The sequence below is a fragment of the Barbus barbus genome (genome assembly GCF_936440315.1).
Source record: "Barbus barbus genome assembly, chromosome: 28".
Lineage (NCBI taxonomy): Eukaryota > Metazoa > Chordata > Actinopteri > Cypriniformes > Cyprinidae > Barbus > Barbus barbus.
Window position 1 is genome coordinate 14,506,484 of NC_136756.1, and position 14,536 is coordinate 14,521,019.

At 37.0% G+C, this 14,536-nt stretch overlaps 2 protein-coding genes across 2 annotated transcripts; one reads left to right on the plus strand and one right to left on the minus strand.

Moving 5' to 3' along the window:
* Nucleotides 1-3,594: 3,594 nt before the first annotated feature.
* Nucleotides 3,595-4,803, minus strand: htr1aa (5-hydroxytryptamine (serotonin) receptor 1A a; the record flags this gene model as incomplete). Its single annotated transcript, XM_079382191.1, has 1 exon — nt 3,595-4,803. One exon carries the CDS (start codon nt 4,801-4,803, stop codon nt 3,595-3,597), a length of 1,209 nt encoding a protein of 402 aa, XP_079238317.1.
* A 2,383-nt stretch (nt 4,804-7,186) lies between these two features.
* On the plus strand, nt 7,187-14,314 carry LOC306848069 (E3 ubiquitin-protein ligase RNF180-like; the record flags this gene model as incomplete). Its single annotated transcript, XM_079382394.1, has 4 exons — nt 7,187-7,813; nt 9,819-10,050; nt 13,862-13,987; nt 14,112-14,314. The coding sequence occupies 4 exons, from the start codon at nt 7,187-7,189 to the stop codon at nt 14,312-14,314; spliced, it is 1,188 nt and encodes a 395-aa protein (XP_079238520.1).
* Between the last annotated feature and the right edge of the window lie 222 nt (nt 14,315-14,536).

Genomic DNA, 14,536 nt, shown 5'->3' on the forward strand with positions numbered 1-14,536 from the left:
CACTTTAACAGCCTTAAAAGGAATTTGTTGTCATCCCTTTTGTAAATTTACCTCTAAAATTAGCTCACTGAAATACCATAATACAACATTTGATAAAACATTGATAAGTGCCATTGGAGAAATCAAGGCATTGCATAATTATTCATTATGTTCAAAAGAGCCTAGTTTATAGCTTAGCTTATAGTTTATACTGTATAGTATTATACATATTTATATTGTGATTTGTTGTTTTGTATTTTTATATTATTTATCAATACACCAAGGTCAGTATAAAGTATAAAAAGTTAATGCTAATTCAGTAAGGATGCATTAAATTGATCAAAAGTGACATTTATAATGTTACAAATGAATTCTGTTGTATATAAATGCTGTTCTTTTAAACTTTTTTATTCATCAAAAATCCTTAAAAAATTATCATGGTTCCCAAAAAATATAAAAGTAGTACAACTGTTTCTTAATTACCAAATCAGCATATTAGAGTTATTTCTAAAGTATCATGTGACACTGAAGACTTTGCCATCATAGGGATAAATATTACAATAGAAGACAGTTATTATAAAATATAATATTTAACAGTATTACAGTTTTTACTATATTTTTCATCAAATAACAGCCTTGGTCACCGTAAGAATGATCTTTCAAAAAACATTAAACATTCTTATCAACACCAAACTTTTACCCTACACTAGCCTGAATTGTAAAGGAATTAAACATCCATTCGAGCAGCTGATTTTTATTTTTTTTTTAATCTAGAATAAGGTGTTGATTTTAGATGTCCTTTTAATAGGAGTGCTCAACAAGGTCATGTGCTACAATCCAGAGATTCAACACTGCCTTTGTTTTTATCACAACTTATCATACAGATACAGCTTTTTATAATAATTTCATATGCTTTCAGCTATTCAGCAGGGGAAAGATCCATCAGAGCTTGTTTAAGTTCAAGTACGATTCATATCTTATAGACAATATCTCACTTTTTTTTTTAAAGAAAGAAATTACAAACTTGCAGCTTAATCTCTTCTTAATACTCCAAAGCAAAAGTCAGCTGAGTAACTAACAGCCACATAAAAAAACAAGCTGTCTCTAGACTGAGACTTTCCTCAGAAGATGAGAGTGACTTCAAAATGTTCTTTCACTGTCATTTAGCCTCACAAATAGTTGTATCAAGGTTGGAATGACCTTGATAATGTCCCTCACGGCCATTTCAATTTACTCCAGGGCACAAGGGGGAGGAATACATATTGTGCCTTTCCCCTATAGTTTCCAATCAAGCCAAAGTTAGTGGCTGGCCATTTATAACTTTGACACGAGGGCATGACCACTGTCATGAGAAGTGCTGGAACATTTTAAAAAATGTCACAAGTGGAAATGGGTAAAATTAGTCCTCTATGTGCTAAAGGAGTGAGTCAGCAAAATTTCACCCCTACAGAGGATATTACAGCGAGGGCTTTGTGTTCATTCACAATATCCATTGTCATGTTATCAATGCTGTCAGCTCCTCCGAACGTCCTCGTCACATGGCAGTGTCAGTAAAATAGCACGTTTACAAATGTAGGGGGAAAGGCAAATCATAAATATTACGTTGCGTATTTTCCATTTGTCTTTTCTGACATTTATATTTTGCCAGGGTTCTGTGTGGGCAGAGCCTTAGGATGTTATTTGAATAACATTTCTGCACCATTGCCTGACTTGATACATTGAAAATGTCACTGGAAGTAGAGGAGGTTTATAAGCTATAGGACTAGCTTTAAAGAATTAAACATCTGGAGACATGTGTAAAAGATGTTCGGGGTGACATACAGTAAGCCAATTCAATTTACCATAGGAGGTCTGTAAAGATAGCTGAAGTCATTTTATTTGCCTTAGACTTTAAAGGAACAGTTCACCCGAAAATGAAAATCTGAAAATGTACTCACCCTGAAGTCATCCAAGATATAGAAGAGTTTGTTTCTTCATCGGAACAGATTTGGAGAAATTTAGTAGCATTACATCTCTTACTCACCAATGAATCCTCTGCAGTGAATGGGTTCTGTCAGAATGAGAGTCCAAACAGATGATAAAACATCACAACGACTGTAGTACATCAATTAACAATTACCAAAATAGCAGTTCATAATCCATAATACTGCTTCCTTCAGTGTAAAAGTCGATACCTTTAAAATCTACCAACGTATTAATTTAGAACTGTTTTAGACTCTTTTGGCTTGTAAATGATAAATGATGTGCTTATATTACTCTTATGATTCAGATAAAAATGACTTTTTCACTGAAGCAAGAAATATGAACAGAGGACTCGTATTTTGGTTGAAAAGCAATGGTTTAACGTTGAAAACATCTTAACGATTGGATTTGTTTCTTACAAACACACCTTCACATTCGATTTGATCCACAGGATGATATGGATGTTATGGATGGATGTGTGTTGATGTTTTTATCAGCTGTTTGGACTCTCATTCTGACGGCACCCATTCACTGATCCATTGTAGAGCAAGTGATGTAATAAATTTCTTCAAATCTCCAAAGAAAAAAACTCATCTACATTGTGGATGACCGGTGTAAATTTTCATCAATTTTTAATTTCTGGGTGAACTATTCCTATTAGGCTCTTTAAAACCTTCGAGAACAAACAGAAAGGTTCTCATTTTTAATCACTTGAATTGGTTTATGGGTTCTAAGTTACTTTTGAATACAGCGTGGCATGACTGCAAAATTAGAGGAATAAAGGCCCCATGGGTAATTGCCTAGCTGTGCCTGAGGCAAACTGATCGTTGCGTACCCTCTGCATCTCTGATACTAACCGTCACTGACATTTAACACACGCTTTATAGTGCTTTATTATCTAAGTGCACATATTTGAATGCAAATTAAATATTTTTGGCTTACCTAGAGCTTCTTTTTATGCCAAAGGAAAAAGAACATAATCCTTTTAGGGAGGTTGCATTATACTGTCACACTAACTGGTATTTAAATATAATTTATATTTTTGTTCATGACTTTGTTCAATTATACACCTGAACAGTGTGTGGTTAACCGCATGATTTTTTTTTTCTTTCCAACCTCATTAAAGAGCCCCATCCCACCCTAAATGCAATGATTCAAATGCAGTCCATTTTTGTGATCTAGATTTATGATTTATTTCAAGATATTTTCAGTCCGTCCATGTCATATAAGAAAACTGCTGAAAATAAATAGAAATGAGAAATTTCACATTACATTTTTCTACATAATGATCTGCTGGATCTTGACATCTCTGTGTGCTTACAATCCCACCACAGCTTCCTGCTCGGAGAAAGGTGGCTTTCATCACATACAGTAAAATAAAAGCTTTTTTGTTGTTGTTTGTTTAAGGGCTTTATTATTGAATGCACACAGCTGGTCTGAGAGTCCTGGTCTAATCTGAATCCATCCAGTTGTATATGCAAATTTCTTTGAGGTGGAAGCAGATAAACTTGACAGATAAACAAATACACAAGGACAGAGCTCTATCTCTTCTTGTGCTGTACTGTCCCGCACTGGGTCCGTTCGTATTAATGCCTTTAGAGCAGTTCTTTAACAATCAATATCTGCATATTAGCATCCGTTAAACAGCACCGTTCACTGTCTAATACATTTGCATTTCAAGATCTTCTTAAATGCGTTCTGGAAGTCTTTGTTAAAGTACGCGTATATGATGGGGTTCAAAAGTGAGTTGGAGTATCCGAGCCAGTTAATGACCGCCGTCAACCACTCAGGCATGAAACAGTCTTGACAGAAAGGCAAAACAAGCGCCACGATGAAGAAGGGCAGCCAGCAGAAAATGAACGTGCCCATAATGATTCCCAGAGTCTTGACCGTTTTGCGCTCTCTGGCCAGAGCCACTTTGCGCTTCGCTTCCGTGTTTTTCTCGTTTCTGCTCTCGAAGCACGGCTGAGGGTTGTTGGGCAGGCTCAGGTGGTTTCTGGAGACGGTCTGAACTTCTGTAATCTCGAACGACTCCCCGTCGTCCGAGTGTTTGAGCGCTCCGTTTACGCACGGTCCCGGCTGCGGCTCCACGCTTCGCTTCCAAGTTTTGCTCACCTCGCCGTTCGCTTTCCTGGGGAACAGCGCCGGAGACACCGCCAGGCATTTGTCCGCGATTTTAGCTTTCTCGGGTTTCTTCACGGTTTTCCTTATGCGAAACCTCGCCGCTCGGAATATCCGCCCGTAGAGGACCAGCATGAGGATGAGGGGGATGTAGAAAGCACCAAAAGTTGAGTAGATGGTGTACCCGTGGTCTTGGCTAATTGTGCACGCGTCGGGATCTGCCCGGTCCTCTGGTTTCCTCCAGCCCAACATGGGAGGAATGGAAATGGAAAATCCTATTAGCCAAGTGAGGCTGATCAAGATAGCCGCTCGTCTCGGGGTCCTTTTATTCACATAGTCTATGGGATCAGTGATGGCCCAGTATCTATCCAAAGCGATTGCGCACAGGTGCAGGATGGAAGAGGTGCAGCACAACACGTCTAGAGAGATGAAAATATCGCACATCTCCTGTCCCAAAGTCCATTTGTTCAGAACCTGATACAGGGCTGCCATGGGTAGCACTAGAACCGACACCATGAGGTCTGTGACGGCCAGGGAGCCGATGAGATAGTTGGCCACATTCTGAAGCGATCTCTCCAAGGCGATGGCAGCGATGACACAAGCATTTCCCAATATGGCAAACAGAATTAACGCGGCCAGGAAAAGCGAGCCGATTATTTGGTAACTCAAAGCAACTTTGCTAACTGTCGTTGCGTTCCCGCTCCAGTCTTGGCTTTCTGTGGTGTTGTTGTAACTCTCCATTGTGAGAGCAGGTCACTCACAGACAGTCCCTCGCGCCGGTCACCTCGCTGCTCTGAAGACGCATGGCGGGCTCCGGGCTCAGGAAGTGCCGCACGCTCGATCTGCGATCATTGGCGCCCAGTGACGAAGTGAATTCATTTATAAGAGTCGTGCTATGTGCGTCAGAGATGGCGCGCGCACTTTGCAGAGAGGCCGTGCAAGCTTTACATCAGGACAAAGTTGTCCTTTCGGATGTGTAGTGTTCGAGTACAATATGTTTTGAGATATTCAACAGTTGCTGTTATGAAAGTAGTGCAGGCAAATTCAATAACGTGGTAAATTGTGTCTCAGGAACTTGTTTTGCTGACAAAGGCACATTTTCTGCAAACATGTTATATGAAAATCGGTTTTATTTCTTCACACAGCCGCCTGAAACGTTTTTATTGGTTTATTAGAGTTTTCCAGTGAAAACGTCCTTGCACTCTTTCAACCAGTTTGATTTTCGTTGCAGATAAAGAAAATCAGCTTGAAATTTGAGACAAAGTTATGTGTATAAGTTTAATTGTTGGAAATAAAGATAATTATGACGAAATGATGAGAAAATACAGTGCAAATAGCTAGATCTGATGAATAAATTACAATAAATTAAAAATGTGTATACAAATAATGTCATATTTTAAAACGTAACCGTTAATATGCTCTTATATGATCATTACGCTCTAAACAAAAAAGTCGCAATTGTTGCATTGAAGAGCTATTTTTTTACCTGTTTTGATGAATAAAAAATGAGTTTTGCTTGTATTAATGTACTTAGATGTTCTGTTGATTTTTGATTGGAATTATAGGCTACCAGTTCATTTAGAACCAATTTTAGGTTACCATTTTTTCAGTAATATATAATGACAGTAATAATGTTTTGAATATCATAAACCTTTTGATGATTATTACATTATTAGATGTACTCTATAGGCCTATGACTTTCGTTGCAGAGATGCACTTTCAGCACCGCGGACAGTTCCACGAGTTCCTCAGAACGGAAATCTGCTGCCATCTGGTGAGAACATGGCAAAAAGATGAAAGAAAATAATGAGGGCGTATTGTGGAACGATTCAGATCACTCTTAACTTCATGCAGCATAGACTTTCCTTCTCCCACCTCATTTAATACTGGAAAAGTGCTGGAATATAAATAATATCAATGCATTTTTTTTATTTTATTTTTACTAAGGCTATCGCAAAGCCTATCAATATGCTTGATTAATAATGAAAAATGTGCAATAACATGCTTACGTAACCTTATGTAATGGCATTCAACTTATATGTGTCTTTGAAAACATGCCAAATTTGTGAAAGGTCTGAAAAACAAAAACTGAGCACAACGAAAGTTTGCATATTCACAACTGTGCAGAGGACAATTAAAAATACATAATTTTACTATTTTATGCCCTTTACTCTGGAGGACATAAGCTAAGACAGATGTTTGTCACATTAAAAAAAATAGTATTATTCGATATTATAAAAAATATTATTATTATTAGCATATTATTATAAACATATTATTAATTTCTTTGCTTGACTTTGAGTTTAGATATCTTTTACATGTATCTTTTATCTGTTTCCATCAATGAAGTTGAAAAAATTCAATATTCAATAACCGAATAATTAAGATGATAATATCATAATTGAATAATCTATTAATGTTTGAATTTTGCAATGTTTTGTTAAAAATGATTTAACTTATAACTGATTTTCTTGAAATTACCTACAAAAAAATCCATATGAACAACTGTTTTGTTATTAAATTTGAAAAAGATATCATTTAAAATATATCATGCATTTTAAAATATTTTAATGTTAATTAACTATTAAGAATATATTAATAATTATGACTATCATATAATATTTTATTCAAATTATAATTGTTTAAATAAAATAGTTGTTTAAAACTTGCCCTTCTAACTTAATAACTGTATGAAAAAAAGAAAAAGAAAAATGAAGCGTCAAGTAGAAGCCACTCATGCAAACTGTAAAAGGACCACAGATTTCGTTTCAGTCATTGGGACTGTCATTTTCCCATATGCTGTCGATTGTTCAGATAGAAAAAGAGCTGACGGTGTCTGTTGAAAAAGATTGGTCTAGTTATTTCACCTAATTTTGCCACCCTTATAACACAATGCATGCATTGTGAGTTGTTTGAATTCTATAGGCCCCCAGAGACAATTGGGTCGCTGAACTGCCACTATTTAGGGGGCTTTACCTTTGTCAACGTTGCAAAATACCTCAGGGGGCCAGTATGTTCCTGCTCACCTCTTCAACAATGAACTCAAATGTTTCCTGGCCTGCTGCAGAATTGGGCACAGGGGGGTGGGGGGGTTTCGGTTCAGCAGTGAGTTGTCCGATCTGAGATGGACACACATGGAGAAGAAGACCTTGGGCGCACAGTGGAGGCCCTGTGTTTGGAGGTCAGGCCTCTACAGAAGACCAAACTTGGAGCCAGACTAGCCCACAGGAAGACATTAAGTCTGTACTATACAAACGCCCACCAGGAGGCTCATTACAGGGAGCAAAACTCCCCAGGATACTCTGAACTGCACTTTCCAGACTGTGATCTCCAGGCAGGGCGTATGCTGAGGTCCACGGCCAGCCAGCAGGCCTCCACTTCCCTATGCCATAGGACAAGCCCTCCTCCCTATAGCAGGGCTGTGATGCTTTCGAGGAGGTCTGATCTAGAACCTGTTAGGTCAGATATTATTAGAGGCTCACGCATCTCTCGCGAGGATCAGGAAGCGGGCGGCTTCTTCAACCGCAGAGCTCCTCTGATGTCTCTCAGCAGCTCTGAGGAGGAACAGGAGGCTGGAGAACAGGCTGGCAGAGCTCCAGCAGGGCTCAGCGTGGCTTCATCCCTGCTTACACCCACTCCCACTGGGGAACGCAGGCCGGGTAAGAGAGAGAGGAAGCGACTGAAGAGCCTGAGGAGGAGACAGAGGAGGAGAGAGCGCTGCAGACAGAGCCAGCAGCAGGAGAACGTGCAGGTGAAACAGAAACGCAATCAAGCATGTATTTACACACTCACACATGCTGTCTGAGCTATAATAGGACCGAAGCTTTTCTGTCAGAATATTAGCTCTTTTCAGCTGCATTTCTAGAGAAGCGAACACTGACAGCAAATGAGTGTTCAGTTGCAGTTGTTAAGTCTCTGTCAAATGTGATACAAATGAAAAAGTCAAACAATGCAACAAATTACAGACAATATTCTATGAAGTTGTAATATTTTTTCTGTAAATTTGGAGCTAAAGCTTAAATTATCATAAAATAAATAACTTGTCTAGTTAATAAATACAATTAATTTAATTTATCATCAGCTTTTCAAGTATTGATGAAAAACGAATCATTAATATACATAATGTAAAATAATACATAAATACTAATGTAAAATTAAAATAAATTATTTTATAATGAAACCTTTATAATTACACTCAAAATTAAAAACTTTTTTTAAATGAAATATTTAATTTCATTTGTTTACCTACATGTTTGTTGTGTATATTTGTTACATTTTTTTACAAGATCTTACATATTAAATCAATATATACTGTATATATAAAGTTTCATCAAATTAATTAATTACAGAGATTCCCCAAATAGTTTTTTTAGTATAGTCTGTAAATGCTGGTATTTTTAAGTTATAAATGTTTACTGGCTTGGATAAAATGGCATCAGAGGACTACAGTATTACTTTTGTGCTGAATATAAAACCTAAACAAAGACAATGCAAACATCACCCTGAAAAACATCAAACTAGTAAGAGACCAAGAGCTGGATGAGAGTAAACCTAGGAAAACGTACTTTCAATTTTTTTTGCAGATATAATAATAATAATAATAATGTAGGCCTATATATTACTATATATTATATATTACTTTTTTCAGTGTTTGTTCTGTTTCTAGACTGATGACTTGTAATTGTAATTTTTCTTCAAATATTTAATATTGAGGTTTATTTTGTGATAATGGTCAAATGGCTGTACATTATCTCTCACATATATTCCTATATTATTCATTACTTCTTTTTTCTCTAGCTGCTAGCACATTATAAAGCTGAATGATCACTCACAGATCATTAATTCAGAATGTATCATTTTCCAGCAGAGGGCATCTTTCAACAATCAGCAGGTTCTGCATTAGTGATTCTGAATTCACTGCAATAAACACATCAGCATAAGTGCTCACTCTATCACTGATGTAAAGTTTAAAGTAAAACCAAATTAAATATTTAAAGTGATTGTTAAAATTAAAATGTATTTCTCTTCACAGTTATTTTGATTATCTTTTAATGCACAACACCCCTAAGTGTCTTAGAAAGAGCTGGTCCTATAATTCCTGGTTTTGTTCTGATTACTAGTACTCAAATGCAGTAACATCTTTTGCACCTTCATTTGTCATTATCCACAGAAATTTCCCAGAGAAATCTACATTTTCATTTCACTGGTAATAATTCTGGTGGTAGGCTGTATATTTTCCCTTTGGAGTGCACACACTTCAAGTGTATGTCACACCAGATCAATTAAAATGCTATAAATGCTCTCATATTCATTTATATAAAAGAGGATGGGTTTTCACTAACAGATTCCATGTGAGATGTTGATGTTAGGATTCTGGTGTCCACAGGGGTTGTCAAGTGGGATGTGAATGCTTTTATGAGATGTGTATTTGGTGATAATGACACACCTAGAGAACAAGGTGCATGGGCTTTGGAGGTCCCCATGGGTGGGAGAGCTGTGATTATGCAAACAGGCCCTGTGCACCATGTGTGGGACACAACACCCCTGTGGGCTGCCTGTGACATAATCCAAAACAGGACAGTTCAGGGAATCTTACTGTGTGTCTGACAGTCCAACAAGTCAAGTCAAAACACTGTTTATACGAGCCATCAGCATAACACTGCAAGCGATGCTCCCTAGTAAAGGTGAAGCTCAGCAGATTGTTGAGTTTGATAGCAGCACTGAGTCATCTCTTCTGCTCTCTCGCTCTGCTGAAGAGCTCTACAGGGAACCCATCTAGCAGCAGTGAGGATGAGGAGCTGCCCAGCCGGGATCGTGAAGGCTATATCTGTGCTGTGTGTCTGGATGTCTACTTCAGTCCCTACATGTGCCATCCCTGCAGCCACATCTTCTGTGAGCCTTGTCTGCGGACGGTGGCCAAGAACTGCCCCACCAACACACCCTGTCCATTGTGCAGAACCACCATAACACATGTCTTCTTCCAGAAAGGTTTGTTTCAGAAGAAAGGCATCTTAAATTTTCTGTTATCTTTTTGCAAATGTGAGTAGTTGTACTAGTTGTAGTAATAGTACTCTAAAAATGCTGGGTTGTATTTAACCCAGCATTTTTTAGAGTGTAGTAGTAGTAATAATAATGTTGTAATTTTCAGGAAAACAGCATAACTTATAATTTATTTTAATTTGTTGTTATTTTTGTTGTAGATGTTTATGCTGTTTTTTTTGGGGGGGGGGGGGTTTGTCAAAGAAGTTACCCAAGAGTTATACAATTAAATTAATAAAAAGCTAATAATATTTTGTATATTTTATTATTATTATTATTATTGCTGTTGTTTCTGTTTTGATTTGTCAAAAAGTTTGCAAAACAGCTTATGTTTTGTCATGATATTTTATCATTTGTTATTTTATAATCTTAATGGGGAATTTGTCAAAGACGTTATCCAAGAGTTAAAAAAAATACAACTTTAGCTGATAAAAAAAAGCTAGCTAATAGCCAACAGAAAAACTACTAATATTATTTTTGTAGTTTATAGTTATTATTATTACTATTGTGATTTGTCAAATTGGTCGCAAAAACAGCATCTTTTTTTTCAACATCTTTTTTTTAATCATTTGTTATCGTTGTGATTTTTTTGTAATCTTATTTGGGAATTTGTCAAAAAGAGCTAATAATAACATTATTATTATTATTAATAATATTACTATTATTATTAATGTTACTGTTACTATTAAATATTATAATAATATTAAAAATTGTAATTAATAAATATTTTTTCTCAAAAGCTCAAGGACACTCCATAAATATGCAAACAAAAAATGCTGAACAGTGTAAACAAAAAAGGTTTGCAAGGAAAGAAGCAATGCATAAAATGAAATAACATCAAAAGAGAGAAATGAAACAAAACAAAAAAAAACAAAACAAGAGCACAACAGATCCCTTTAATTTGTAGTCCTGAAACCCTGAAGACAATTAGGATTTACAAGCAATCGATTTCCTCTGAAATTTCCTATGGGTTTAGATAGCAGTTTAGATTTGTGAGTAAAACAAGGTCTGTGGTTCACATTACTTCAAGAGATTTTCACATTATTTTCAACAACATAAAATATACACAATCATACCCCAACCTTAATTTTTAAACCTTTATGTGCTTTATAAACATAAGTTAACAGGTTGCTACATAACAAATAGGAGAGGCTAAATAGACTGAAAACCCATTAGAAATTCCCAAAGGAACACATGTATCATTAGCCTTCTGGGTTGGCCTTCAAACAGTTCTGTAAAACAAAGATTAACAGTGAGGAGAGGAGAAGTACTGTGAGAATAGATCTTAAACTCAGATCTGAGGGAAAAAAAAGTTCATGACCGTGAATAATCTACTAACTGAAGTAGACTTGAATTAAAGAACCTGAAAGTGATGGCATGTAAGGATGGAGGAGCTCAGAAAGATGGGTCACAGAAGGTCAAAAGAAGAATTTTATACCTTAAACTATATTTATTGACTGCTGAATATTTGAATATACTGTAGTCTGCTAATAGTTTTGCAGAGTAATGCAAAGAAAAGAACATTGCAATAATCAAGACATGCAGTGATAATGCATGGAAAAGCATCTCTATGGCTAAGGATGTGGCAGAGAGATATGTTATGAAGATATTAAAGGGGTCATATGACGTTGCTAAAAAGAACATTATTTTGTGTATTTGGTGTAATGCAATGTGTATATGCGGTTTAAAGTTAAAAAACATTATTTTCCACATACTGTACATTATTGTTGCTCCTCTATGCTCTGCCTTTCTGAAACGTGCCGATTTTTACAAAGCTCATCGTTCTGAGAAGCGAGGCGTGCTCCGATTGGCCAGCTATCCAGTGTGTTGTGATTGGCCGAATACCTCAAGCGTGTGACGGAAATGTTATGCCCTTTACCGTATTGTGAAGCCCTGTCCTGGTGCGACGACACAAAAACAATAAAACCCATTAAAAACTAGGCATTTGTTGCATCTAGTGGGGACATAATTACTGTTTATAATATACTGTCTTTTTTTTTATCATGTCTGCATTTGTGATCGGAGAAATGAAAAACAACAAGCACTACTCTACACTGCTCAAATCTCACATTTGAATAGTCAGTGGCAAATTCTTTAAATAAGAAAACATACTTACAGGCTGCGAGTCAGAAGAGCCAGACTGTCCTTGCAAAGTTGGAATTGCCCCCACTTTATAGAAACAGCCTTTGTGCATAGCTGGCAGTCTACTCCCAAATTCAGGAAATAGTCCTCCATAAAATGCGCTGCACACACTCTAGTATTTGGGTTGAACTGTTCTGGAACAGTGTTGTAAATACAACTTAACCACTGATTTCTAGTCGTGTCCTCTTTTGGAAGCCCACACAGCATCTCCACGACATGGCCCCGGCGGCAACAACAATACTCCAGCGAGAATAATAGTTCCACCTTCTTTCGTTGCATATACATTTGGGCGGTGTTTTGCAAATCTTGTCACACCATGACGCATACATTTGGGCGGTGTTTTGCAAATCTTACCACACCATGACGCATACATTTGGGAAGTGTTTTGCAAATCTTCCCATACAGTGAAGTAGACGTGGGGGCATGTTTGAATGAGACGTTTTAGGTGGGTGTGGTCGAGTCTTAACGTTCACAAAGAATATCTCTTTGGCTTTGAGACTTTAGTCTTTGCAACTTCAGGGATCTTATCTATCCACAAACAGCTTGTAGCACTCCAAAGAGAAAGGAAAACTTGAAATCGCATCATATTACCCCTTTAAATGGCAGTTCTAATAATGGAACTAATGTGGGCTTCAAATGTAAGGGAAGGATCAAATGTAACATCCTTCCCTCACATTACGGACCTTTTTAGTGGGATTGAGCACAAGAGTGAGCGCCTACATTTTTCAGACACTTTGGTTCTGGAAGTACTTTTACCATTTATGTTGACCATAGGGATTTCAAAACATTTTTACCAGCGCTGAGATACAGTCGATTCCATGTGAGATGTTGAGATTCTTTCTTTCTTTTTTCTTTTCTTTTCAATAAGAGTGTAGAGCAGGGGTGCCCAATCCTGCTCCTGGCGATCGACTGTCCTGCAAAGTTTAGCTCCAACTCTAATCAAACACACCTGCCTTTAATTTTCAAGCGATCCTGAAGACCTTAATTAGTTGCTTCAGGTGTGCTTGATTAGAGTTGGAGCTGAACTTTGCAGGACAGTCAATCGCCAGGAGCAGGATTGGGCACCCCTGGTGTAGAGCATATAATTGAATATTCTGAATATTTGATGGCATCTAGAAAATCATATACACTGTAAAAAAATTATTGTGAATATATGTAGTTATATTGTGTAGATATGAAGTTTTACAAGAAAAATTATGTCTTTCAGCTTCAACATTTCATGTTTAATACAATGCGTCTTCTTAATTCTTTGTGAAATTTGCTACCAATTTCTCAGTGAAAATTGTTTCGACTCCAAATTATTTTCACTGTACTATAGTCTTAAAACGTTCATAGGGAAGTGTTAAAAATATTTTTTCTTAATGGGAAAATGAATGAAAATGAATTAATTCCAGTTGCACTTTATGGTTTTTCACAGTGGTTGAGCTGAAATTTGGATCTTATGTTGATTTCACACTCTAAAAATGACATGAAATATGAGACAGAATCTGATCTGAGAAACAAGCTGTATGAGATATTATAAATCCATTTAAAATGAGTCTGGGCTTTCTGGAAGTAATGCACATGAGCACACCCATGATTCACAGATAAATAAATTCACACATCCCACTCTTCACAGAACTGAACCATACAGCCCGTACATTCTTCCCAAAGGAATACCTGTCTCGGAAGCAGAATTTCCAGAAAGCGGCATGTGCAAAATGGCCTCTTCCGAGCTGCCGTAAACTGTTTCGAATTTTTGGAGGTAAAGTATTTTTACATCTATTCCAATTATTTTGCCTTAAGATTCAGTTTTCATTCTTCATATGGTAGTAATGCTCACTGTTCTCTGTCTTTCTCTTTTTTCCCTCCCACTTTCTCTTTCTTAGGCTTTCAAAGGCAGGCAAGTCCAATCGGCAGACGCCAGTTTACTCACGGGGGCTACCGGCTTAATGCCTTCAACTTTGAGGATGATTCGCATGGCTGGCGATTTGACATGGACATGGTGATCATCTATATATACTCCGTCAACTGGGTCATTGGCTTCATTATCTTCTGCTGCTTCTGCTATTTCTTCTTCCTCTCTTTTTAAAGAGAAGGCACATGGAAGCTGTCTGCAGAGTTTCAGATCTTTTAGGACAATACAAAAGTCGCCAAGAAGGGAATCATGCACTGCAGCTGTTTCTGGACTATGTGTAGGAAACACCAACAAATCACAGAGAGAAATGAATACATGCAGCTAAAGTTCCAGAGTGTGATGATCCGTTTACTGTAAAGATGAATCATGACTTTTGAGTTTGTGGTTTGGCTAATA